The sequence below is a fragment of the Euprymna scolopes genome, chromosome 14, assembly GCF_053919585.1.
Source record: "Euprymna scolopes isolate OS-2025 chromosome 14, ASM5391958v1, whole genome shotgun sequence".
NCBI lineage: Eukaryota > Metazoa > Mollusca > Cephalopoda > Sepiida > Sepiolidae > Euprymna > Euprymna scolopes.
Genome location: NC_136495.1, coordinates 156,482,361 through 156,507,440, shown reverse-complemented (window position 1 = coordinate 156,507,440; position 25,080 = coordinate 156,482,361). Strand labels below are relative to the sequence as shown.

The window sequence follows — 25,080 nt, the reverse complement described above, 5'->3', positions numbered from 1 at the left end:
TGGTCTGTGTGAAAACTCCTCGTGAGATAATAATAATAATAATAATAATAATAATAATAATAATAATAATAAAAATAATAATAATTCTCTGCTGTTTGCTGTTGTTGTTATGCAACTCAATTCATATGTAAAGCTCACGAAGATCGTGCCTCAGGATGAAAGTTTTTTTTTGTTATAGCAGCTATTCATTAACCCTACGTTATTCCCAGGGGGTGTTTTGTCACCCTAATTTTGTTTAAGTGCCCATAATTTCTAGTTGGCAACTTCTTTTCCTCCTCCCAGTACTCTCCTGACTCAGTGAAGTAAGGCACAGTTGTATCTCAGTTTTCTTTAGAGGTAGACATCGCTTTGTCCTTCTTTTACTTTTCTCTTTTTTCTTTTTTTACTCACGTTCACCCCAAACAAGGCATATTGCCACATGGACATAATTTGGGCCATGCCTACGAAAGATTAACAAGATGTTGGTTTACATTACATTTAAACTTCTGCATATCAGTACAGTCAGATAAACAGGTAGTAGGAAGGGAATTCCAAAGTCTAGCTGTTCAAGAGAAGAAACTATTGGAATAGAAAACTTTCTGGCATTAAAGGACCACAACAGTAATGGGTGAGTTTTTTGTTGCTAAGTAGGTTTGTCTGGAATATGTATGTCGAGGAGGCACAAGTGCAACGAGTTCATCAGAACATGTTCCATTAAAATATTTGTAAAACAGATACATAGCTGCAACATTGTGATGATGGGACAGGAGTTGAAGCTTAGTTGACAAAGTGGGACCTATTAGAATGAAAACTCTTTTTTGGACCCTATCCAAGAGGGGGAGACTAGCACCAACCCAAATATGGCAACAATACTCCATGCATGGGTGAATCGTGGCTTTGTAGACGTACAAGATACTCTCAAGTGTGAGTAGTTTTCTAGCTCGATAGAGAGAACCCACCTTCTTTGCAGCAGCCTTCGTAATGTCCTCAAGTTTGAAGGAAGAATTTTCAGGTTATTTGTCATCGATATCGGCGGTTGGAGAGGCGTCTTGTAATTGTTAAAGGCGAGCAGCTTAGTCTTACTAGCATTAAATGTTACCATCCATTTACGGCCACATTTCAATTCAGTCTGGAGATCATTTTATAACGATTCTGCTATTGTTTTTGATTTATATACATCCGTTTTTCCCTCATGCATGTTATAGAGCATTATATCATTAGTAAATATACCCATCTCGAACACAATATTATCAGGGAGGTCGTTTATGAATATCAGGAATAATAGTGGTCCAATGGTCGACCTCTGAGACACTCCCGTATTAATGTTATGCTACTTGGATGTACGTTCATCAATGACAATATGGGTGATCTTATTGTCTAAGAAGGATCTAATTATATTTAGTATACGCCCAGTTATACGATTTAAGGTCACCCATCTAACTAACGTAGGTACGATTTTATGATTTATATATTTTTGTATTTTTTCAATGAAAATTTGTAAATATAAGCACATATTATGTATCATTAGGATGTTCTGTAATATTTAATACAACATTAATGTGTTGGTATTTTCTTTATCATAAGTTTTGATGGGATTATTTTTTATTTACAATTTATTACTCTTTCACTCTTGAAACTACGAGCTTAGCTAATGTAATATTTTAATTTTTTTAGTTTTATAATTTATTTTATTGTATTATTTTATGTTAATACCAACAAGCTACAAGTAATTCAAACTGTTCAACAAGGACTGTAGATATATCCTGAACCAGCAGGATAAGTATATTTTATAAAATAATAGCACGATAAATATTCTTGTAATGTTTGGAATATCCAGATGACTAATACAAGGTTAACTGAAGGATTGCAGGTTTTACTCCCAATGCCAAGAGCAGCAAAGTTCGGTGGTTACATACGAAGACAGGGATAGTCTGGCGAAGAACACACAAAGGCGTTATGCAAAAACAATGTTGTTACTCTAGCTCTATTGATTTGTAATCTTGTATTAGACGTGTCATTGTCTGCAACATGCAGAAGCAGAGATGACCAGATACCTACTCCTCCTAGATGTTCACCAGAGCTCTGTTAGACAAGTAACTCTGACGCAACCACGTTGCCACCATCCCTACCACGGGAAGAAAGTGTTGAATATTAGTGGGTGCTGTTGTCGTTGTTACTGTTATTAGAAAAAGAGTTCCAGGCACATGTTTTTATAACCATTCTTTGTTCTTGCTAACTCTTTACATCAAGTGGACTCCTGCCTTGTCTGAAGTGATTTCCATAATAAATAAATAAATAGATAAATAAATAAATAGATAAATAAATAAATGAATGAATAAATAAATAAATAAATAGATGAGAAAGTAAAGAAACAAAAAAAAAACGTATACTTGTTTTGTTTGTAAGTATGAAAGATACTTACATGTTGGCTTCGTTCCAACTGTCTTAAAGCAAGGTCAGCCATTTTATTTGCACGTTTACAGGTGGCACACATGAAACAAACTTCATCCAAATTTGGAATGCCTTGTGTGTGAGGAGAAAAAGAAACAAGAAAGAAACCAATTTGGATTAATCTATTACTTTGTTCCAAGCAGAAACTATACTATTACTTCTATTAATAATCGAGGTTCAGTATCTGTTTTTTTTATATACTACAGAGAAAACGCTTATCAAGGCATGGAGGCCACTTAAGGATAAAGGTTAATGAGTATCAGGTGTAATCACACCATAATGATCAGTGATGACGGAAAATGGATAGAAATTAATTTATTTTAGTGGGCAGCTCACTTTGTTTACATTGGACTTGAAAGCAACCATGTTATAACGTTTCTGAATTTTTGAGATGAGGATTAGTTATTTGTATTCTTATTCATCGAACTAATGTTCTCATCTTGAGTGTGATTTTCGCAACGTTTCGCTCAATATAACCTCCGACCTTCTTCAGGTGTATCTTGTCGAACTCGAATTTCGAGCGGAACCCTTTATTTACTTCACGGGGGTAGCGTGCTCTTGTTCTGTCATCCATGACTGGATAGAGGTTCTAAGTAATTCACAAATGTATTTTTTCGGTCGCCCACATGAGGATTGAACCTTCAACCTTCAGGAGAATATCACTTTTACAACTGATTTTTCCGCTGAGTCTTTGCAGACAATTCTAGTACGAATTTTAGGAGCTTGAAACCTATTTTTTACTTCTAGTTGCAAATATCACCATTTATTACTAATAATTATTATATATTAATGTATATCTATCTCTATACTTATAACTTGTATATATTAATGGTTTTACTTATTACTTGTATATATTATCTATTGTTTATAATTAATGGTTCCCATATCGTATTAAATTCTATACTAAGTCTACTTAGCAGTTGGTTATTCCCCAGCATATGTGCTGCTTCTTTCAGTCGTCTTACTCTCCACCGTTCTTTTCTGTCTATAATTTTTACTTCGTCCTATAATGGTAGATGGTTTCCCTTTTCTTTCCAGATATGGTCAGCTATACCTGACTTTTCAATCTCTCAACGTACTACGGCTTTTCGATGTTCTTCTAACCGTACTTTCAACGGACGACACGTTTTACCTCTGTATAGTTTTCCACATTTACATGGGATTTCATATACACAGTTCTTAGTCATGCCTTTTTTTCTGTAAGGGGCTTGACTCTCACAAGCTGTTTCCAGAGAGTTGAATCACTCCTGAATACTATCCTGATGAGAACAGTCGTCTGATGAATAATAATACAACCATGTTATAGTCAGCTGGAAAGCAGCTCTGTAGTATTATGTCCCATAGAATGATCTAAGCATATGGAGTTTTCGTTTAGTTTTAAGCACAGATAGTGGTTGTAGCTAGACGAGTGTTTGCAGTTAATGCTTTACAGGCTCAGTCGAGCACTTGCCATAAAAATAACAATAGAGCAAAGATAGACTCAGAATGTTTCTTCTGTGAGAAAAAAGTTGCAGAGAAGAGAAAAGGAGATTGGCCACTAGATTTCCCCAGATGTAGCAACAGATGTAGCAACAGATGTAACAACAGATGTAGCAACAGATGTAGCAACAGATGTAGCAACAGATATAACAACAGATGTAGCAACAGATGTAACAACAGATGTAGCAACAGATGTAGCAACAGATGTAGCAACAGATATAACAACAGATGTAGCAACAGATGTAACAACAGATGTAACAACATATGTAACAACATATGTAGCAACAGATGTAACAACAGATGTAGCAACAGATATAACAACAGATGTAACAACAGATGTAGCAACAGATGTAGCAACAGATGTAACAACAGATGTAACAACATATGTAGCAACAGATGTAACAACAGATGTAGCAACAGATATAACAACAGATGTAGCAACAGATGTAACAACAGATGTAACAACATATGTAGCAACAGATGTAACAACAGATGTAGCAACAGATGTAGCAACAGATATAACAACAGATGTAGCAACAGATGTAACAACAGATGTAACAACAGATGTAGCAACAGATGTAACAACAGTATTCCATATTATGACCTATTTGGTCCTGATACAGGTAGAGGATTACACCAGGAATGAAATACCTTCTGAACAGTGATCTTTGCAAGCGATTTGATGTATATGTGCCATTTCCGTTCAGGAGTGAAGATCCAGATGCTTGTCAAAGCATGGTAATTATTCAAGATGAGAGCTATTCGTTTCAATTAAGGCCGAACAGGAATCAGAGTATTGGCGATGAAAAGATAGAAGTTTGGTTTTAGATGCATTAAAATTAACTAGCCATCTTTTTCCCCATTGCACCACATGCTCAAGGTCAAAATAGAAAGAACCAGAAAGGTCTTAACCATTGTTCGCCTTTAAAGTGTTGCCATAGATGGTCTACATAAATATCTACGAATGATCTAACAATATGACTTGCAAGATCATGAAGATGAAGATCAGAAAAAGAGTTGGGCCCAGAATGGAACCCTGACGAACGATCATTAATAGCATGAGCTTCAGACATCTACCCATCAACGACTACAGTTATAAACCTTTCAATTAGAAAGGATTTAATAGTTAAGAGGACATTTCTATAACTGGAAATTTTGTGAAGTAGACCTTTATGCCATATCCTATCAAAAGTCAGGAGCAATTGCTCTAGGAATGTCAAGGGATTCACTGATCCTATGTGATACCACAGTTAGCACATCAGTGGTAGATCTCGCAGGACATGTATTGCATTTCACTGAGTAGGTTTTTTTTTTTTTTTTTTTTTACACAGTGATCACCACTTATCAAGGCCCGGAAGCCACTCAGGGATAAGGGTTATTGCAAGTACATTAAGTTAGTGAGGAGATTTGCTGAAGTGTTTACTTAAGGGGGCGGTTCATTAGGAATTTGTTAACATTGGACTTGAAGACATCCAAGTTGTAGTCCGGAGGGAAGCAGGCAGACGGAACAGAGTTCCACAGGCGTGCAGTTCTAAGAAAGAAGCTTTGTTCATGGAATCCGTGTTTTGATTTAGGCACAGATATAGAGTGGGGGAAATTTTTTACAGTGGATTCAGCTAGACGGGTGTTTTTTGTGAAAGATTGGCGAGGGGGGACCAGAGATTGGAGTTCAGACGAGCATCTGCCATGGAAATAACAATAAAGCAAGGACAGGCTCGCAACGTCTCTTCTGTGGGAGAGAGGTTGCAGGGTAGAGAAAAGGGCATTCCCCACTAAGCCACGAAGTCTATTTTGTACTCTGTCAAGGCAGGATAGGCTGTTTTTAGCAGCTCCTGCCCAGATATGGCAACAGTATTCCATCCTTGGACGTACTTGGCTTTTATATAGATAGAGAATTGCATGAGTAGTGAGATATCTTCTGGAGCGGTAGAAGGATCCCACCATCTTTCCAGCGACCTTGGCAACAGACTTGATGTACGTGTTCCATTTCAGATCAGGAGTAAAGGTCAAACCCAGAAGCTTGTCAAAACACGGGCCCTCACCCAGACGAGAGCCATCCATCACAATTGATGCCAGCTGGGGATCAGAGCGTTGATTTACTGAGGTGATTGACTACTTATCACAGATTCAAACTATTCACTCAGGAAACTGAGTGGTCTGTACTGATCTGACAACGACAAAGTTTTCTAAAGTGTTGAGAAGCATTTCTCCTTAAGGTAATGTTTAAATAGATTTGTAAGAATGAAAGTTAGTTCCGGTTGAAGCTTTGGAATGCTGTTGGAGTGAGTTATTTTTCCTGGAACCAAGATTCTTGATAAGTTTGGCAACATCAAAAACAGATTGATGGATGTTGCTCCCCATATTTTCAGTCAGAGGTAAGCCGTCCTGATTGCCACGGATGGAGTTTGATGCAAAATTCTTAGCAAAGAGTTTGGCTTTGTCAGATTCTGGCAAAATTACTTCAGGTTCACTAATAATGGTTGGAATATAGGCTAAGCATCTATTCAGGACCTTGTTTGTTATTCGCCAAAACTTGTTCAACCCCAGCTGCTGTTCAGCCACTTTAGACTTGATGGAATGAGCATATTCTTGCATTTTTATAACCTTTTTGCAGTCATTGCTTGCAGTCCTAAAGGCGGCTTTAGTTTCATTATTCTCTCTTAGCTGTCGCTACTTCTTTCTTACAATTACTTCTAGCTTCTATAAACCTTTTGTGTTTGCACTGGACTTACGCTGGATACATCTGCGGTAAACATGTTGCCTTTTAGCAATGGCAGCTGTGCAAGTAGAAATAAACTGTTGGGGAGAGTGGGGTACGCTATAGAATTTCTGTGTGGGAATGTATTTCAATTGCTGTTTTGAACCATGCAGTGGCCTCATTTGCGCACTGTTCCGCAGGAAGAGAAAAGATATTTCCTCATGGGGTATCTCTGATGTGAATTTGAAAAAAATAAACATAGAGTTAAAATTAAATTGTTAGCATAGAGGAACACATGCTACATTTCTCGAAGATATGAAAATTGAGGATGGAATTTTTATCGATAAAATGTTTGATAAAAGAACTACCTCCCCTTTCAAACAGTTTATATGTCACATAAAAATAGCACATTCCCTATGTATATGTTTTACAAGGGCGTGGGGGGAAACATTATGTTCGCAATACTTTAAAATTAATAGATTTTATTAACTCGGTATCTTGGTGATAAAGATTTGGTTCGTTATCCTGATGCTTTTACATCATATAAAACTAATCAAAGTAGATTAAAGGAAACCAAGCTTATATCTTTACATCATCAACGCTCTGATCCCCATCTGGCATCAATTGAAATAAATGGCTCTCGTCTTGAGGAGGCTCAATGTTTTGACAAGTTTCTGGGCTTATCCTTTACTCCTGATCTGAAATGGAACATGTACATCAAATCCGTTTGCCAAGGACGCTAGAAAAATGATGCGATCCTTCTACAGCTCCAATAAATATCTCACTCCTCATACAATTCTCTACCTTTATAAAAGCCAGGTACGTCCAATGATGGAGTACTATTGCCACATCTGTGCAGGAGCTGATAGAAGAAGCTTATCCTGCCTTGACAGAGTTCAAAATAGACTCCGTAGCTTAGTGGGGGATGGCCTTTTCCCTTCCTTGCAACCCCTTTTTCCACAGAAGAGACGTTGCGAGCCTGTCTCTGCTTCATCGTTATTTTCATGGCAAGTGCTCGTCTGAGCTCCAATCTATGGTCCCCCTTCGCCAAACTTTCACAAAAAACACTCGTCTAGCCAAAACCACTATCAATAATTCCGCCACTCTTTATCTGTGCCTAAACCTAAACGTACATTCTTTCTGAGAACTGCATGCCTGTTGAACTCTGTTTGTTCTGTTTTTTTTGTTGTATTTTTTGTTTTTCTGCTTTCCAGCTGACTACAATTTGAATGTCTTCAAGTCCAATGTAAACAAGTTTTTGATGAGTAATCCAATTTACAAAATTTCCACAACTTACAATTACTACACTATAATCCCATTGACTACTGTACACTCTTTAATCCTTATCCTCGAGTGGTCTCCGTGCCTTGATAAGGGGTGACTCCTATGTAAAAAAAAAAAAAATCCAAAACTACATTAGTCATGTATAAGAAAAAAATCTTGTGTATATATTTATAATATTTTTAACCGTTCTTTTTATATATTTTTAAATAAACTAATAAATATAAAGAGATTATTAGCAAATAATGTAAATAGATAGAAAGTATATTAACGACAAAGAAGGGTGGTGATAAGTATATATAGTGTATTCGTCCGAAAAATTATATAAATGAAGTATATTTTAAAAAATATTTTTTTTTTTTTTTTTTTACACAGAGATCACCACTTATCAAGGCACAGAGGCCACTCGAGGATAAGGGTTAATGGGTATACATTAGTCAATGTGATTATAGCATAGTAAACATAAGTAGTGGGAATTTTGTAAATTGGATTACTTCAGGGGCCGGTTCATCAATAATTTGTTTACATTGGACTTGAAGACAATCAGATTGTAGTCAGCTGGAAAGCAGGCAATCGGAAGAGAGTTCCACAGGTGTGCAGTTCTAAGAAAGAAACTTTGTTCATGGAATTTACGTTTTGGATATAGAAGAATGATGGTATAGTATTGTACATCGTCGTCATCATCATCATCATCATCATCACAATCAATACGCTTGAACATGATATTTTAATTTATGCAGATTGCATATGAATCGTCATCATGGCACTCATGAATTCATTGTTGCTCATCCGGTGTTCAGACTGTCAACGTATGTTTCTCGCTGTCGTCCTCTGCTTTTTTTACCCACGATCTTTCCCGTCAATCTAATCTATTCTATTCTGTCTTTTTTGTAGACACGAATCTCATTTGTCTTTTTCGTACTGTTCTTATTAGAGACCTTTCTGTGCTTGCCGTTTCACTCTAATTTGACTTCCAAATCTCCTTCCCCCCCCCCAAGATCGCCATGGGCATGGAATATGTGCCTATATAAAAGATGGTTTTCCATGTGGTAGGGACATCTCCAGAGAAGATCCTAACTTACCCTATATGTGCTTCCGGGTTGCACTTGCTCAAACTACTACATTTATATTTGCTCTCTATCGCCCCCACAACAGCAGAGTTACTATCTTTAAAAGCATATATGAGAAAATTTACCACGTCCTATCTGCTTATCCTTCAGCTAATATTCATGTCTGTGGAGACTTCAGTGTTCACAATGTGGAATAGTTAACACACTCAAACAAGATCGATGATGAGGGGGAGGTTCTGTCATGATTTCTCCATTGCTTATGACCTCACTCAGATTATTCACGAACCCACCCGTGTTCCCAATACTGACGGCCAGTATGCAAGTCTCCTAGACCTTTTTCTCACAACTTGCCCTAAACTGTGTTCAGCTTCTGTCTCCACTTGGATCTTCCGACCACTCAGTTGCATCAGTTAAGATAAAAATGAAATGTAATAAGTCCCCAGACGTACCTCTCCATCGTACAGTATATTGATACTCTATGGCTGACTGGGATAGCTTCCATACATTTATATCAGATCCACCTTTAATCCACCATGTTTAAAAAGGATGTGTCCTCTATAGTATCAGACCTGACAGAACGGTTAATTGTAGGTATAGACCGTTTCATACCCTCGAAAAAATTCTAGCAAAAACCTAACAGCCATCTGTGGTTCTCTCTGGAATGTGCTGCTGCCATTGTGCATAGAAATCACTTTTTTCCATTGCTTCCAACGTAATAGATGTACTGAGACTAAAGCTGAACTGCCAGCAACCACTGTAAAAAAGTAATAAAGAACGCAAGAGAGTTTTATGCTCAGTCCGTCAAGTCCAAAGTAGCTGAGCAGCGGCTTGGTTACCACCAGTTTTGGCAAATAGCAAAGAGAATCCTGAACAGAAACGTGTGCTCTATCCCAACTCTCATAAATGGACCTGAGGTAATCTCGTCAGCATCAGACAAAGCCAAACACTTTGCATAGAATTCTGCAGCTAATTCGACCCTTTGCAACCAAGGCTGCCAACCTCCAATATCTCCTCCTGTATCAGAAAACATGCTATGTGATATACAAATACCTGTACGTGATGTTGCCAAGCTAATCAAAAACGTTGATTCAAGTAAAGCAACCGGCCCTGACGGTATTCCAATTATAGTACTCAAAAGACTCCAACCAGAACTTGCGCCCATCCTTACAAAACTGTTTAAACGTTGTTTTAAGGAGAATTGCTTCCCATCACCCTGGAAAATCTCATCAGTATGCCCTGTATTTAAGAATTCAGGTGATCGTTCATCCCCCTCTCAGTACAGGCCAATAAGTCTCCTGTGCATCATGAGTAAGTTGCTGGAACCTGTGTTAAATAGAGAAATAATCAAACATTTTAGCAAAAATAACCTTCTTACTGACATACAATATGGTTTCCGTTCTGCTAGATCTACAGCAGATGTGCTTACAGTTATATCTCATAGGATCAGCGAATCTCTCGACAGAGGCTACCTTTCTAAGGCAATTGCTCTTGACATATCAAAGGCCTTTGATAGGGTATGGCATAAAGGCTTACTTCACAAGATCTCCAGCTACGGTATAGCTGGAAATGTCGTCTCAATTATTAAATCATTTCTCTCTAATAGGTTCACAAGAGTAGTGGTTGATGGGCAGAAATCAAAAGCTCTTAGTATTAATGCCGGTGTCCCTCAGGGGTCCATCCTGAGCCCAACTCTCTTCCTGATCTACATTAATGATCTTCCAAATCACATCCTTACATCATTCGTAGACATCTATGCTGATGACACTACTATCTATGGTAGCACATCTAAGACCGTAAACGACCAAGTTCTCTCTGATTCTCTCTCCTCTGATCTTGAGCAAGTGGTACAATTGGGAAAGAGGTGGATTGTAACTTTTAATGCATCTAAAACCAAGCTTTTATCTTTACATCATCAGCGTTCTGATCCCCATCTGGCATCAATTGAAATGAATGGCTCTCGTCTTGGGGAGGCCTCATGTTTTTACAAGCTTCTGGCTTGACCTTTACTCCTGATCTGAAATGGAACACATACATTAAATCCGTTGCCAAGGCGGCTGGGAAAATGGTGGGATCCTTCTATCAATCCAGTAGATATCTCACTGCTGATGCAATTCTCTATCTATATAAGAGCCAGGTATGTTCAAGGATGGAGTATTATTGCCACATCTGGACAGGAGCTGCTAGAAAGGACTTATCCTGCCTTGATAGAGTTCAAAATAGACTTCGTAGCCTCATGGGGGATGTCCTTTTCTCTTCCCTGCAACCTCTTTCGCACAGAAGAGATGTTGCGAGTTCGTCTCTGCTTTATTGTTATTTTCATGGAAAGTGTTCGACTGAGCTCCATTCTATGGTCCCCCCTTGCCAAACTTTCACAAGAAACACCCATCTAGCAGAAAACACTATCACTAATTTCCCCCACTTTAACTGTGCCTAAACTTAAGCGTACATTCCATGAGCAAAGCTTCTTTCTTAGAACTGCACGCCTATGGAATTGTCTTCCTTTTTTCTGCTTTCCAGCTGGCTACAATATTGTTGTCTTCAAGTCTAACGTAAACAAGTTTGTGATGAGCCGTTCCATATAAGTTAACAAATTTACCGAATCTCCATTACTAACGGTTACTATATTGTCTAATTTCTACTGTACACTCTTTAATCCTTATCCTCGAGTGGCCTCTTGGCCTTGATAAATGGTGATCCCTATGTAAAAAAAAAAAGAACACTTCCCTTTTTGTTTTTTTTTGGAGACAAGGATGAATGACGCAGATAGGAAAAAAATTATTACATGAATTGGTTAACCTAATTAATCTGGAGCAAAAATCTGGATCCATTATCTGGAACAGTTTTCGTTGAGGATATGAGCTGTTTGATCAACACTGCTGGGGGACACATGATTTAATTATACTGCTTAGTTTTTAAATCCCCGAAACAGTGTTCCATGGTAAGCAACTGGTGATCACTGAAAAACATAGAACTTGTTCGTTCGAAAAGCAGGTTTGTTCAGCGATTACAAGAGATTAAATGACTTACTGACAAAATAATTTTCCAATGAAGGATTAAAGATTTTCAATGTTAAAGAGCTTCCAAGACACACATACAAACATCTACTGGACCGATCTGGCTTAAATTTTGCATGAACATTCGTTATGATAAGGTACAGTAAACTAATTATTATCGTATCCGTTCGATACACAATTAGGAATGAATAGGAATTTATAGGGATTAGTATTAAATGCAAAAATGAGCACAAATTTAACCATATTCAATGATCAAATTGGCATAAAGCGCTCATTAAAAGTCAACGGGGTATAACTTTTTCTCAATCTTTATGAGCTAAAAGTCTAGTATAATTATATATTTGTATGAACTTGAGTATACGCTGTAGTTTTGGTTGTATGCATTGTTGCATGCTTTGTAAATCTATATAATAACATAGTACAGGGTGACCCAAAAAAAACAAAAGCTAAATGGAGGCCATCTAGAACAGAGAAAAAAAGGCCAAAGTTATGTTTTGATGTGATGTTTTGAATATAAACTAGTTGTGACCAAAGTTTCATTTCATCCGGCCAAAACACTAACAAACGGGGTCTAATTAGAGTTAGGACCCGTTTTTTTTTGGGGGGGGGTCACCCTGAATACAGACAGCCTATCTCCTTTATAGTAAGACTTTTTGTTACATACTCTAAAATGACTTTTTTCTGCTTTGTTAATCTTTATAATAAAATGCAATTAGTATTTTCACTATAAAAATTTTTTTTTTTTTAAAAACAATTATGTGATCAAATAAAATATTTTATTAACCCTGAAGATTTAAAAAGTGACAAGAACGATTTTGTCACAAAATAGTGACTTTGTCTTTTTAATGAATAACAATAAATACAACTATTATTACAACTATTATTAAAACTATTATTACGACTATTATTACAATTATTACTATAACTATTATTACGACTATTATTACAATTATTACTATAACTATTATTACGACTATTATTACAATTATTACTATAACTATTATTACGACTATTATTACAATTATTACTATAACTATTATTACGACTATTATTACAATTATTACTATAACTATTATTACGACTATTATTACAATTATTACTATAACTATTATTACGACTATTATTACAATTATTACTATAACTATTATTACGACTATTATTACAGTTATTACTATAACTATTATTATGACTATTATTACAATTATTACTATAACTATTATTACGACTATTATTACAATTATTACTATAACTATTATTACGACTATTATTATAATTATTACTATAACTATTATTACGACTATTATTACAATTATTACTATAACTATTATTACGACCAATTATAATCAGTCTTATTTTAATATTTGAAACTTTTTAAAAAATCAAATATTTTATGTTATTTCCAAACTTTTTCTGTTTCACTATCTACAGTTAGATCAGATTGCACACTGACATGAACATTTTTATGACAGTTTTCTGAGCCTTACTATTTCTGTGCTGGCTCATGACAAATAGGAAGCGGGTGTTTTGTTTGTGACACCATCATTAGAAGATTATGCAGGACCAAAGGGCTCCCTCTATCCGGTTTGGTTTCTTAACAGAGCCACCTTTTCTAGACGTATTGTCTTCACCATGGCTGAGAAACGCCATCTACCTCTGACATGGCAACCCTCCAAAATATCCGAGAGAGACTAACAGGTGCTACACTTTGCCTAAGGGTGACCTGGAACTATGCAAGGTAGAAGCGTTCTATCTACCAGGTATTATACATACCCACTTACCTGAATGCATACAGCGCCTAGTATTCCCAAATTGCCATCTCTCTAGTACTAGCCAGGCTCAATGTGAACTAGCTTTTGTGATCTAACGTAATTATGCCTCACAGGGCCGACTCCCTCTATCTGTTATGGCTTTTCAACAGAGCTCTCCCTCCTTTCATAGATTTATTGCCGTCATTACAGCTGAAGAACTCAATCTACTCCCTGTATGGTAACACTCCAGAATATCAGAGGAAGGAAGCTAACAGGTAGTACATTTTGTCTAAGGGTAACTTAGAACTGTGCAAGGCAAGGGCGTTCATCTCCCTGAGGTAATATACATACCTGCTTACCTGAATGCATACAGTGCCTAGTATTCCCAAGTGGTCACCCATTTACAGTTAGTCAGGCTCAACGTTGCTTAACTTGGTGATTATACCGTACATAAACTAGATACCTCTTTATTCAATTCAACTACTAACCATTGTTTTAGTGTCTATGACTTCATGTTATGCTCTCTAGTTTTATTTTTTCATTGCAGTTCACTGCAGACCAAATTGCCAGAAGACAAATTCGGCTCATCAAAATAAGAATGGTAAGTCTTCATTTCATTGAAAAAATCAGGAAATGCTTTCGCATTGACAAACAATTCTTCATTTAATGGTAATGCTGTTTCAAATTGAAGCGTGAATATTTCAGCTTGTCTAAAATAATGATTTTCTGTTTGAATATTTTTAGAAGCATTCAAGGGTAGGCAGGGAAAAGAATTGTCTGGTGACGTCAGAAGGTCCATTGGGACACAGAGTGGAAGCGAGAAAAATGTAAAAAGCTTGGAGAGTAAACACATCTAAGAAGTTTTTTAAAAAAGTTGTTTATGTAACATAAATCGACGTGGAAGCGAATGTAATAAAATGCGGCCTAAACAATGAGTAACTCTAACACATTAATAACTGTCTCAACAGACTAATTCTTAATGGCTAGGAAATATATGCGTCATCTAAGTGCAAATATTTGATAGTACCTTGATAAGATAAAAGATATGCATTTTATGCAACTTGCATGAGTGGTTAAAACGCCTGTTCTAGAACAGGTTACTGATAACAAAAAGGGTATCTTGAGTCATCTATCAATAGTTTCTTTTTTTCATAAGGCTTACTGTATATACGGCATGTCAGACCACCATATGCTGCTCGACTAACTGCAGATTATCATGTCTACTTGACATAATTCAAGACACCGTTAAAAGTAAGAGAAAGACAATTAACAGATAAGTGTTAAATGATCAACCAAGTATTTTTGAGATGAGGATTGGTTATTTGTATTATTTGGATTCATCAGACTACTGATCTCATCTTGAGTGCAGCAGATCTTTTCTTTTTTCTCTCCTAACTGACAATAAACTCATAAACAAACGAAGCAACGTCCAATAATGAAATACAAAAAATCCGTCTTTTCATGTTTCCCATCTCGGACTCCCAACAGCGTTTAAATTTGCATGCTTGTATTATTTTCGTATTGGAACGGTTTCAGGTTCGATCACCAGTGTTTCTCAACTATGAGCATTTTATATCTGCTATGCCTCTCCACAATGATGGTTCATAAAGTGTTGCATTGATTAAAATAAACTATAGTCAGATGAGGCAACATTTGGACTGAATAGGCTGGATGTGGAAGAATTTCTGCACCGTCCAATTATTTTTAACTTTTAATCATTATAATCTAATTATTTTTAACTTTTAATCATTATAATTTTTTTTTTCGTTTGTAGAATGGACCTCTGGGTATGGAATTGGAGGGAGGACTGGATAGTCCCCTTGATGGGAGGATCAATGTTGCTTCTATAACTGATGGTATTGTAGCCAGACAAGGTAAGCAAGCAGTTCTATCAATGATTAAGTATATTCGTTTGTTTTTATTGGAAAAACTTCTTTCTGCTAGGACCATGGCATAACGGATTAAGTACTAGGCAAATAAAGTTCTAAGTGAAACTATTCTGGAGGTTGAAGGTTCAATCCTCAGTGTGGGTGATACTAAGAATACAATTGCGAATTATTTAAGATTTCTATGTGCTCATGGCTGCTAGAACGAGCGCATGCTACCCCTGTGGTTTGAATAAAGGATTTCGTTGAAAATTATGTGCAGATTACTGAGTTCAACAGAAAGATTACAGAGTTCGACATGATATACCTGAAGAAGGTCGGAGGTTACATTAGGCCAAAACATTGTGAGAATAATACTCAAGATGAGAACAAAAAAAATATGCATGAGGTTTGACCTTGAAATTTTAATACCATCTTGGTTTGACCTTGACTTCAAACCCAAGGACTTACAAAATAAGATATATCTTTAAAATAAGATATATCTTTAAAATAAGATATATCTTTAAAAGCTGTGTGGGTATAAAGAATAATTTTTTAAATTTTGTTTTGTTGTTTTCATTTAATAACTAGAATAAAAATAAAAATTCTATCACATCCATCATTTAAGACTCATATCACATCCATCATTTAAGACTCATATCACATCCATCATTTAAGACTCATATCACACATCCATCATATCATTCTCAAATCAATTTTCTCCAATGCAACACATATCCTCTCCACATAAAGGTATGTGTTGCATGGAGAGATATGATAAACAGATATGTAATGTGACTCGTAAAGACAGGCTTAGATCTGTGATCTCAAAGGAAGGTTAAATCGGGACATTAGAAAGATGCGTGTGCAAAACAGGAGACTTTTTTAGTTTGGTCACATTGAAAGAAAAGTTAGCAGGGTCACTTGACATAGGAAGGCCAAGAAAAACCTGGCATAAATAATAAGGAAGGATTTGAGAGAAGGAGGGATAATTAAAGACTTGGCCAGAGATTGGTTGGTCACTATTATCAAAGAACGTAGATCCATAGATAAAATTTAGAAAAAGTCAGAAGTTAAAAGTCCGTCAGAATTTTGACTTTGAGTAAACTTTTCAAGGTCAAAAATCAAAGTCAAGGTAATATATGATGCAAGACCGTATTGGCTACAATATGGGCCAAGTGGCGAGTCTACAATGAATAGAACCTAAAGTATCACGAAAAGTGTGATTTTCATCTTTTCTGTGACCTTCATCTTGACTATTAACCTAGAATTAAATCAGTTTATCATTATCGATATTTTCACCAAGTTTGGTGACGATTGGTCAAGTAATAGAGATGCTAGACTGTACACAAACAAACAAATAAACTCAATCAAAAACATAACCTCCTCCTTAGTGGGGGTTAAAAGTATTTATGTTGGTAATTTACCAACTATCCAGAGACAACAATCTGGTCATGCATAATTGCCTAGAACTGACTCATCAGTATTCCTTGATCGGGAAACATCAAGTGATTGACAATAAACCAAGCCCCTTCCCAAAGAAGGTAATTGCTAGAGTGCATATACTAGAACTGAGACGAACCATGAAACATATTTCGAATGACGTCAGGGGAAGTATAAAAGCAAAAAATTGCCACTAAGGCAAGCATCTCTATAATACCAAGGAAGGATGGAATACTGTTGCCATATCTGGGCAGGAGCTGCTAAAAATAACTATCCTGCCTTGATAGAGTACAAAATAGACTTCGTGGCTTATTGGGGGATGCCCTTTTATCTACCCTGCAACCTCTCTCCCACAGAAGAGACGTTGCGAGCCTGTCCTTGTTTTATCGTTATTTCCATGGCAGGTGCTCGTCTGAACTCCAATCTCTGATCCCCCCTCGCCAATCTTTCACAAAAAACACCCATCTAGCTGAATCCACTGTGAAAAATTTCCCCCACTCTATATCTGCGCCTAAATCAAAACGTGGATTCCATGAACAAGGCTTCTTTCTTAGAACTGCACGCCTGTGGAACTCTGTTCCGTCTGCCTGCTTCCCACCGGACTACAACTTGGATGTCTTCAAGTCCAATGTTAACAAATTCCTAATGAACCGCCCCCTTAAGTAAACACTTCATCAAATCTCCACACTAACGTAATGTACTTGCAATAACCCTTATCCATGAGTGGCTTCCAGGCCTTGATAAGTGGTGATCACTGTGTAAAAAAAAAAAAATAAATAAATAAAAATAAATAAAACATGAGTAGTGACTGAAGAGTAAAACAGTGGAAAAGTAATAATAAAAACAATGAATACAATTAGTGTATTAGACTAGTCTAGTTATGAGATATATCTATCTATATATAAAAGTGAACGTGTGTGTGTGTGTGTGTGTGTGTGTGTGTGTGTGTGTGTACATATTCCAACACAATAACTGTGTCAATTTTCAGTCTACATACTCGAAATTTGATATACAGGGTACTGAGATTTGGGAAAATCTTTGTAATCCGTTTTCGGCCAGAAATTTGACTGTTAAGGGGTCAAAGTTCAACGATTTGACCTTTGAGAACTCTACTAAACTCCTCCGCTAATTTTGGGTCTAAACACTTGAAATTTTAGATTTAGATTTCTTGGATATGGATCTAAGTTAATAATATGATTTGAGGCCAAAACAATAAATGTTAAGGAGTTTTAATAAGAGTAAAGTTTTAAAAAATTGACCGCTTTTTTTTTTTTTTTTTTGCTCAACACACACCTCCAAACACCTGGGCAACGCCGGGCTGAAATGCTAGTATATCTGTAAAAGTGAAATTGTCTGTGTGTCTGTCTGTGTGTGTATATTTCCTGACCAAACTACTCTGTCAATTTTAAGTCTACAGACTCGAGATTTGACATAAGGGGTATTGAGATTTAGGAAATCTTTTTAATCAGTTTTCGGCCAGAAATTTGGCTGCCAAGGGGCCAAATTTCAACGAATAGTCTTTTGAAAACTCTACCAAACTCCTCCGACAATTTTTGGTCTAAATTTTAGATGTAGGTTACTTGGACATGGATCAAATTTTTAATTTGATTTGAGCTCAAAAGAATAAATGTTAAGGGGTCATAATAGGGGTCAAAGTTAAAAAATATTTGACCTTTGTGGTCTCTACCAAATTACTCAGCCAATGTTTGGTCTAAACATTTAAAATTTTACATAAAGTGTATTCAGACATAGGGCAAACTTTTTAATCGGTTTTTGGCCAAAAATTTGGCTGCCAAGGGGTTAAAGTTAAAAAGATTTGATCTTTGCGGTCTCTAGCAAACTACTCGGCCAATTTTAGGTCTACACATTTGAAATTTTACATAAAGGGTATTCAGACATGCGACAAGCATTTTAATCAGTTTCGGGGCGAAAATTTGGCTTCCAAAAGGTCACAATTGAAATAGTTGATGTTTGCAGACTCTAACAAACTCATCCGCCAAATTTGGATCTAAACACTTGAAATTTTAGATGTAGGTTATCTGGACATGAGTCTAACTTTTTAATATATATATACATATGCACATAAAGTTATGAACTGTGCATAAGGCCTGAGCAAAGTCGGGTTGAACTGTTAATTGATAAATAAAAATCAATTAGTCCAGTTATAATATATTAATGGATAAAATCAGTTCCTTGCATAGAACAGTTTTACATCACTCTTATGAATATCATGAGAATAATCCTGATGTCTAGAATCCTTATTCTAATTTTCATTAAAATCCATAACATGATTTTGATTCTAGATTCATTCTAACATTTAAGGAATCGTCAGAAATCTTTTATTAAGGAGGGGTGCGGGCGAACTGTGTTCAGGCAAGCAGGAAGAACAATTAAAATTACAGGTGATCAAAAGAAAAATCGGTCCCAGGAAAGGTGAGCTAAGCTACATCCAGGCAAACGAAAATAAACAATGGAAATCCCGGGATTTGGAGCGACCTGTATCCATGACATCAATCGGTCATTGGTCAGACCAAAAACCAGCAAAAGTGCAATAAACAAGCTGGCGAGAAAATAGGTTAACAGCTCGAAGTGATACCAATAAAAGAGGCGAGCAGAACAAAGTACAGTCAGAGAGATAGATAGATAGATAGATAGAGAGAGAGAGAGAGAGAGAGAGAGAGAGAGAGAGAGAGAGATGGATAGAAGTGAGACATAAATTGACACAGTTTGCGACCCACCTCTGTCACTAACTCCCACCGCCGTCATTTTGTTGAAGTGTGTATATCAAATATATAGTAAAATAAACAAAGTCTTTATTATAAACAAAGTGTCTCATATTCATGCATAAATGAAATAACTGTCCATTTTTATAGCTAGATGATCACCAGCAGACATATATGTAACACTTTCATAATTGGTATCTAATGACTGTGGATCGGATTCAATGCAAAGGTATTCTTAAAAACATAGAAACGAATGGTTCAAGTCAGCCTTTAGATTGCCATGATGATGTGGTGGTTAGCCTAGTCTGCTATGACAACTGGTGGATATCCAATTATCCTATGGGCCCAGACATTATGAACACCTTGTGTGATAACATCATAAAGACATATTAGCAAATAGTTGTCGATAATAGCTCTGGTCTGCTACGCAAATATTTTGGTTTTCTGCCAAGTGGTACCATGTATCTGTTGGGATATAAAGTTCTTTGATATTTCTTTTAATAGTATTGTATGCTTCCTACGACTTCCTAAATGAGAATAGAATTGTTTATCCGGCGGACGTTTTCGAGACTGACCCCCCCCCGCTCTAAATTCCACAATTTTCACTTTTAACCTTTTTCCTGTTAATATCATCGATTACAGACTTAAGTTTCAGGTTATAAAAATAAATTGAAATGTTTTATAACTTTTCACGTGGGAGTTCAGTTTTCAATTATAGCGTTGTATTAAATTGAACACGAACTTTGTGGCCACGATGAATAGATAGATAGATACATACATACATACATAGATGAGATGGATACATACATAGATAACAGAGGGGAAAGGATTAAAGAAATCTTCCTTTTTTTTGTTGTTAACTCCTCCGTTACCCCTGACTTCCAGTCACAACAGAGAGAGTTGCCATTTTTTTCGTCGTGTTCACAAAGTTCGTGTTCAATTTAGTACAACGTTATGATTGAAAACTAACCCCCCACGTGAAAAGTTATAAAAAATATTTTTTTCAATTCCTTTTTATAATCTGAGACAAGTCTGTAATCAATGATATTAACAAAAAAGTATTTTAAAAAATCGGAAAATTGTGAAATTTAGAGGGAGGGGCAGTCTCGACAACGTCCGCCGTTTATCCTATAGAACTGAGATTTCAAAGGATTTGTTAGTTTCACCTAGCAATTGCTTAATTATTCCGTCCGCCTTGTATATTTTAATTCATGCACCTTTTTTCTTCTTAATATTGCTCAAGTATTTTCTGATTATTTATTATGCAAACCCTAATTTGTTTTGCGATTCAATCATTTTCTGTCTGCAGGTTTTACTAAATGAGAAAATAAGAAAAAAATATGTATACGTACTATACTGCTGCTATGTTTAAAAGAATGACGATGAACTCTTGTATATAAAATTAAAATAATATATTTCTATTGTTTGAGCTGAGTACAGTAAAGGCTGAAAAGGTTCAAAAGATACAAACCGGAATTGACGGGAGGCGAAACCTTAGTTGCCAGTCGCTTTCTTCAGATCAAAAATCAGATCGGTTAAATACAATTTTTAAACATACATCTTCAAACAGCCACATAGTAGGTTGGTACAAAAATAATGTTGATTTTTTGATGTTCAACTTCAAAAGATCATAACTCCTTTCATAATAAGTTTTATTAATTAGAATCGACACATTTTCGCCAACAAGCAACAAGTTTATTTATCTCATTAGTAAAGAAATCCGGAGTTCTGGAAGCGATGAAGTCTTTGAAGGCCGATTCGACATCATCTCGGCTTTTGAAGCATTTTTCATGCAGGAAGTTGTCGAGATGCTTGAAAAAGTGATAATCAGTTGGTGAGAGGTCCAGTGAATATGGCGGATGAGGCAGAATCTGTAGCCCAATTCGTTCAGCTTCTGCAGGGTCAGTTGAGCAACATGCGGGCGAGCGTTGTTATGGAGGAAAATTGGTCCCTTCATATTGACCAATCTCGGGCACATACATTGGAGTTTCTGGTGCATTTCGTCAATTTGTCGGCAGTACTTCTCCGCCGTAATCGCTTTGCCCGGATTCAAGAAGCTGTGATTGATGAAACCGAATGCAAACCACCAAACAGTCACCATCAGCTTTTTTTGTGCAATTTCGGTTTTGGGAAGTGTTGTGGAGCTTCTGCGTCATCCAACAAAAAAAAATAATAACCAACCACCGATATGCCGAACATCGCCAGTTGTTACAGAGGATCCACTTCTCATCACACGTCACAACCTGCTCGCGAAATGGGTCGTTTTTGTTGCGCAGAAGGAGCGTAGAAGACCACTCAAACCGACGATTTTTTAAAATATTATTGTTCAATTCATGCAGCACCCATTAATCCAACTTTTTTGACTTCCCGATTTGCTTTAAATGGTGAACGACTGCTGAGTGATGCTGAGAATTAAATACTGTAGTAAATCAACGAACACTTTTTTTCTAAAACGAGAATTCTTTTATTTTAACATTTATTAAGAAGTTTCGTTTTATAACTCTAAGGTTGACTGTAAGTTATCGCAAACGATAGAAATTGATTTTAATTTCAAACGATAAGAACTGATTTTAATTTCAAACGATACAAATTGATTTTAATTTCAAACGATAAAAACTGATTTTAATTTCAAACGATACAAATTGATTTTAATTTCAAACGATAAAAATTGATTTTAATTTCAAACGATAAAAACTGATTTCAATTTCAAATGATAAAAATTGATTTTAATTTCAAATGATAAAAATTGATTTTAATTTCAAACGATAAAAATTGATTTTAATTTCAAACGATAAAAATTGATTTTAATTTCAAACGATAAAAACTGATTTTAATTTCAAACGATAAAAATAGATTTTAATTCCAAACGATAAAAATTGATTTTAATTTCAAACGATAAAAATTGATTTTAATTTCAAACGATAAAAATTGATTTTAATTTCAAACGATAAAAATTGATTTTAATTTCAAACGATAAAAATTGATTTTAATTTCAAACGATAAAAACTGATTTTAATTTCAAACGATAAAAATTGATTTTAATTTCAAACGATAAAAATTGATTTTAATTTCAAGCGATAAAAATAGATTTTAATTTCAAACGATAAAAACTGATTTTAATTTCAAACGATACAAATTAATTTTAATTTCAAACAATAAAAATAGATTTTAATTTCAAACGATAAAAACTGATTTTAATTTCAAACGATACAAAATGATTTTAATTTCAAAAGATACAAATTGATTTTAATTTCAAACGATAAAAACTGATTTTAATTTAAAACGATACAAATTGATTTTAATTTAAAACGATAAAAACTTATTTTTATTTCAAACGATAAAAATTGATTTTTATTTCAAACGATAAAATAGATTTTAATTTCAAACGATAAAAATTGATTTTAATTTCAAGCGATAAAAATAGATTTTAATTTCAAACGATAAAAACTGATTTTAATTTCAAACGATAAAAACTGATTTTAATTTCAAACGATAAAAATTGATTTTAATTTCAAACGATAAAAATTGATTTTAATTTCAAACGATACAAATTGATTTTAATTTCAAACGATAAAAACTTATTTTTATTTCAAACGATAAAAACTTATTTTTATTTCAAACGATAAAAATTGATTTTAATTTAAAACGATAAAAACTGATTTTAATTTCAAACGATAAAAATTGATTTTAATTTCAAACGATAAAAATTGATTTTAATTTCAAACGATAAAAACTTATTTTTATTTCAAACGATAAAAATTGATTTTAATTTCAAACGATAAAAATTGATTTTAATTTCAAACGATAAAAACTGATTTTAATTTCAAATGATAAAAACTGATTTTAATTTCAAACGATAAAAATTGATTTTAATTTCAAACGATAAAAATTGATTTTAATTTCAAACGATAAAAATTGATTTTAATTTCAAACGATAAAAACTTATTTTTATTTCAAACGATAAAAACTTATTTTTATTTCAAACGATAAAAACTGATTTTAATTTCAAACGATAAAAATTGATTTTAATTTCAAACGATAAAAACTGATTTTAATTTCAAACGATAAAAATTGATTTTAATTTCAAACGATAAAAATTGATTTTAATTTCAAACGATAAAAATAGATTTTAATTTCAAACGATAAAAATAGATTTTAATTTCAAACGATAAAAATTGATTTTAATTTCAAACGATAAAAATTGATTTTAATTTCAAACGATAAAAATAGATTTTAATTTCAAACGATAAAAATTGATTTTAATTTCAAACGATAAAAATTGATTTTAATTTCAAACGATAAAAACTGATTTTAATTTCAAACGATAAAAATTGATTTTAATTTCAAACGATAAAAATTGATTTTAATTTCAAACGATAAAAATTGATTTTAATTTCAAACGATGAAAATTGATTTTGATTTCGAACGATAAAAATTGATTTTTCTTTTATTTCGACAGGAGGCATTCACGTGGGTGATCAGTTGATGATGGCCGACAATATCAAATTAATTGATGTACCTTTAATTCAGGCTGAAAATGTCTTGGATCTTGCCGAAAAGAAAACGGGGGTAAGTTGTCACTTAGCAGTAATATGCTTTCGAAATTAAGTGTATGATTTGCCAACGCTTTAAGTCCAATTAGGTTTAATTAACAAAGTCTGATTCCATGCTCAGATGTCACACTATCTATACAAGAGTAGAAGTGTGATTGGTCAGTTTGGTCATGTGACATAAAAACGATTTTATTTTTGAACAGTTTGAACAGTTGCGTTTTAGAACAAAAACAAGAAAGGTTTGGATAGCTAGATGTGCTTGTACCTCTTGTAGCATTCTGAAGTTAGTTAGAATCAACTCATAGTTAAGGAAATAGATCCATAGATAAGTCATTATAGTATGTAGTTTGAATTTTGAATTTTTCTTCATCTATCATACTATGTATGCCCAGCATCTTAATAAAGAGAAAGCCATTTAAACGACCTGGTAAACTTCCAACCGGAGAAGCTAACGGCACTTATAGCACCTAACATCGTATAAATATGAAATATTTATATGACAATTAATTCCGAATATGTACGACCTGCAATATCAAGTTTTATCAGAACAAATTAATATAAGGAGAATCCAAGAATGCCTCATCGTGTGTTTCGGGTTTTTTTTTGTTGAGTAAGACTTCTAAGGAACGCTTTCATTATTTTTCGTATTTCTACTTGCATCTTCACAAGTACTGAATTTTAATTTCTCATTAAATAAAGGAAATATCTAACCGATGTCTTAATAGTTTTTTTTTTTTTTTGTTCAGAAATAATTTCTATTCCATCGGAAATAAACA

General features: G+C 34.7%; 1 protein-coding gene across 10 annotated transcripts in view; it reads left to right on the top strand.

Moving 5' to 3' along the window:
• The window catches only part of LOC145293304 (harmonin-like), a 293,814-nt gene that overhangs the window by 259,196 nt on the left and 9,538 nt on the right, over nucleotides 1-25,080 (top strand). For all 10 annotated transcript variants that reach the window (XM_080139944.1, XM_080139937.1, XM_080139942.1 and 7 more), the window contains 3 exons: nucleotides 14,268-14,321; nucleotides 15,495-15,594; nucleotides 24,211-24,320. In XM_080139944.1, coding sequence (XP_079996070.1) covers nucleotides 14,268-14,321; nucleotides 15,495-15,594; nucleotides 24,211-24,320 — 264 coding nt within the window. The remainder of the gene's footprint in view (nucleotides 1-14,267; nucleotides 14,322-15,494; nucleotides 15,595-24,210; nucleotides 24,321-25,080) is intronic.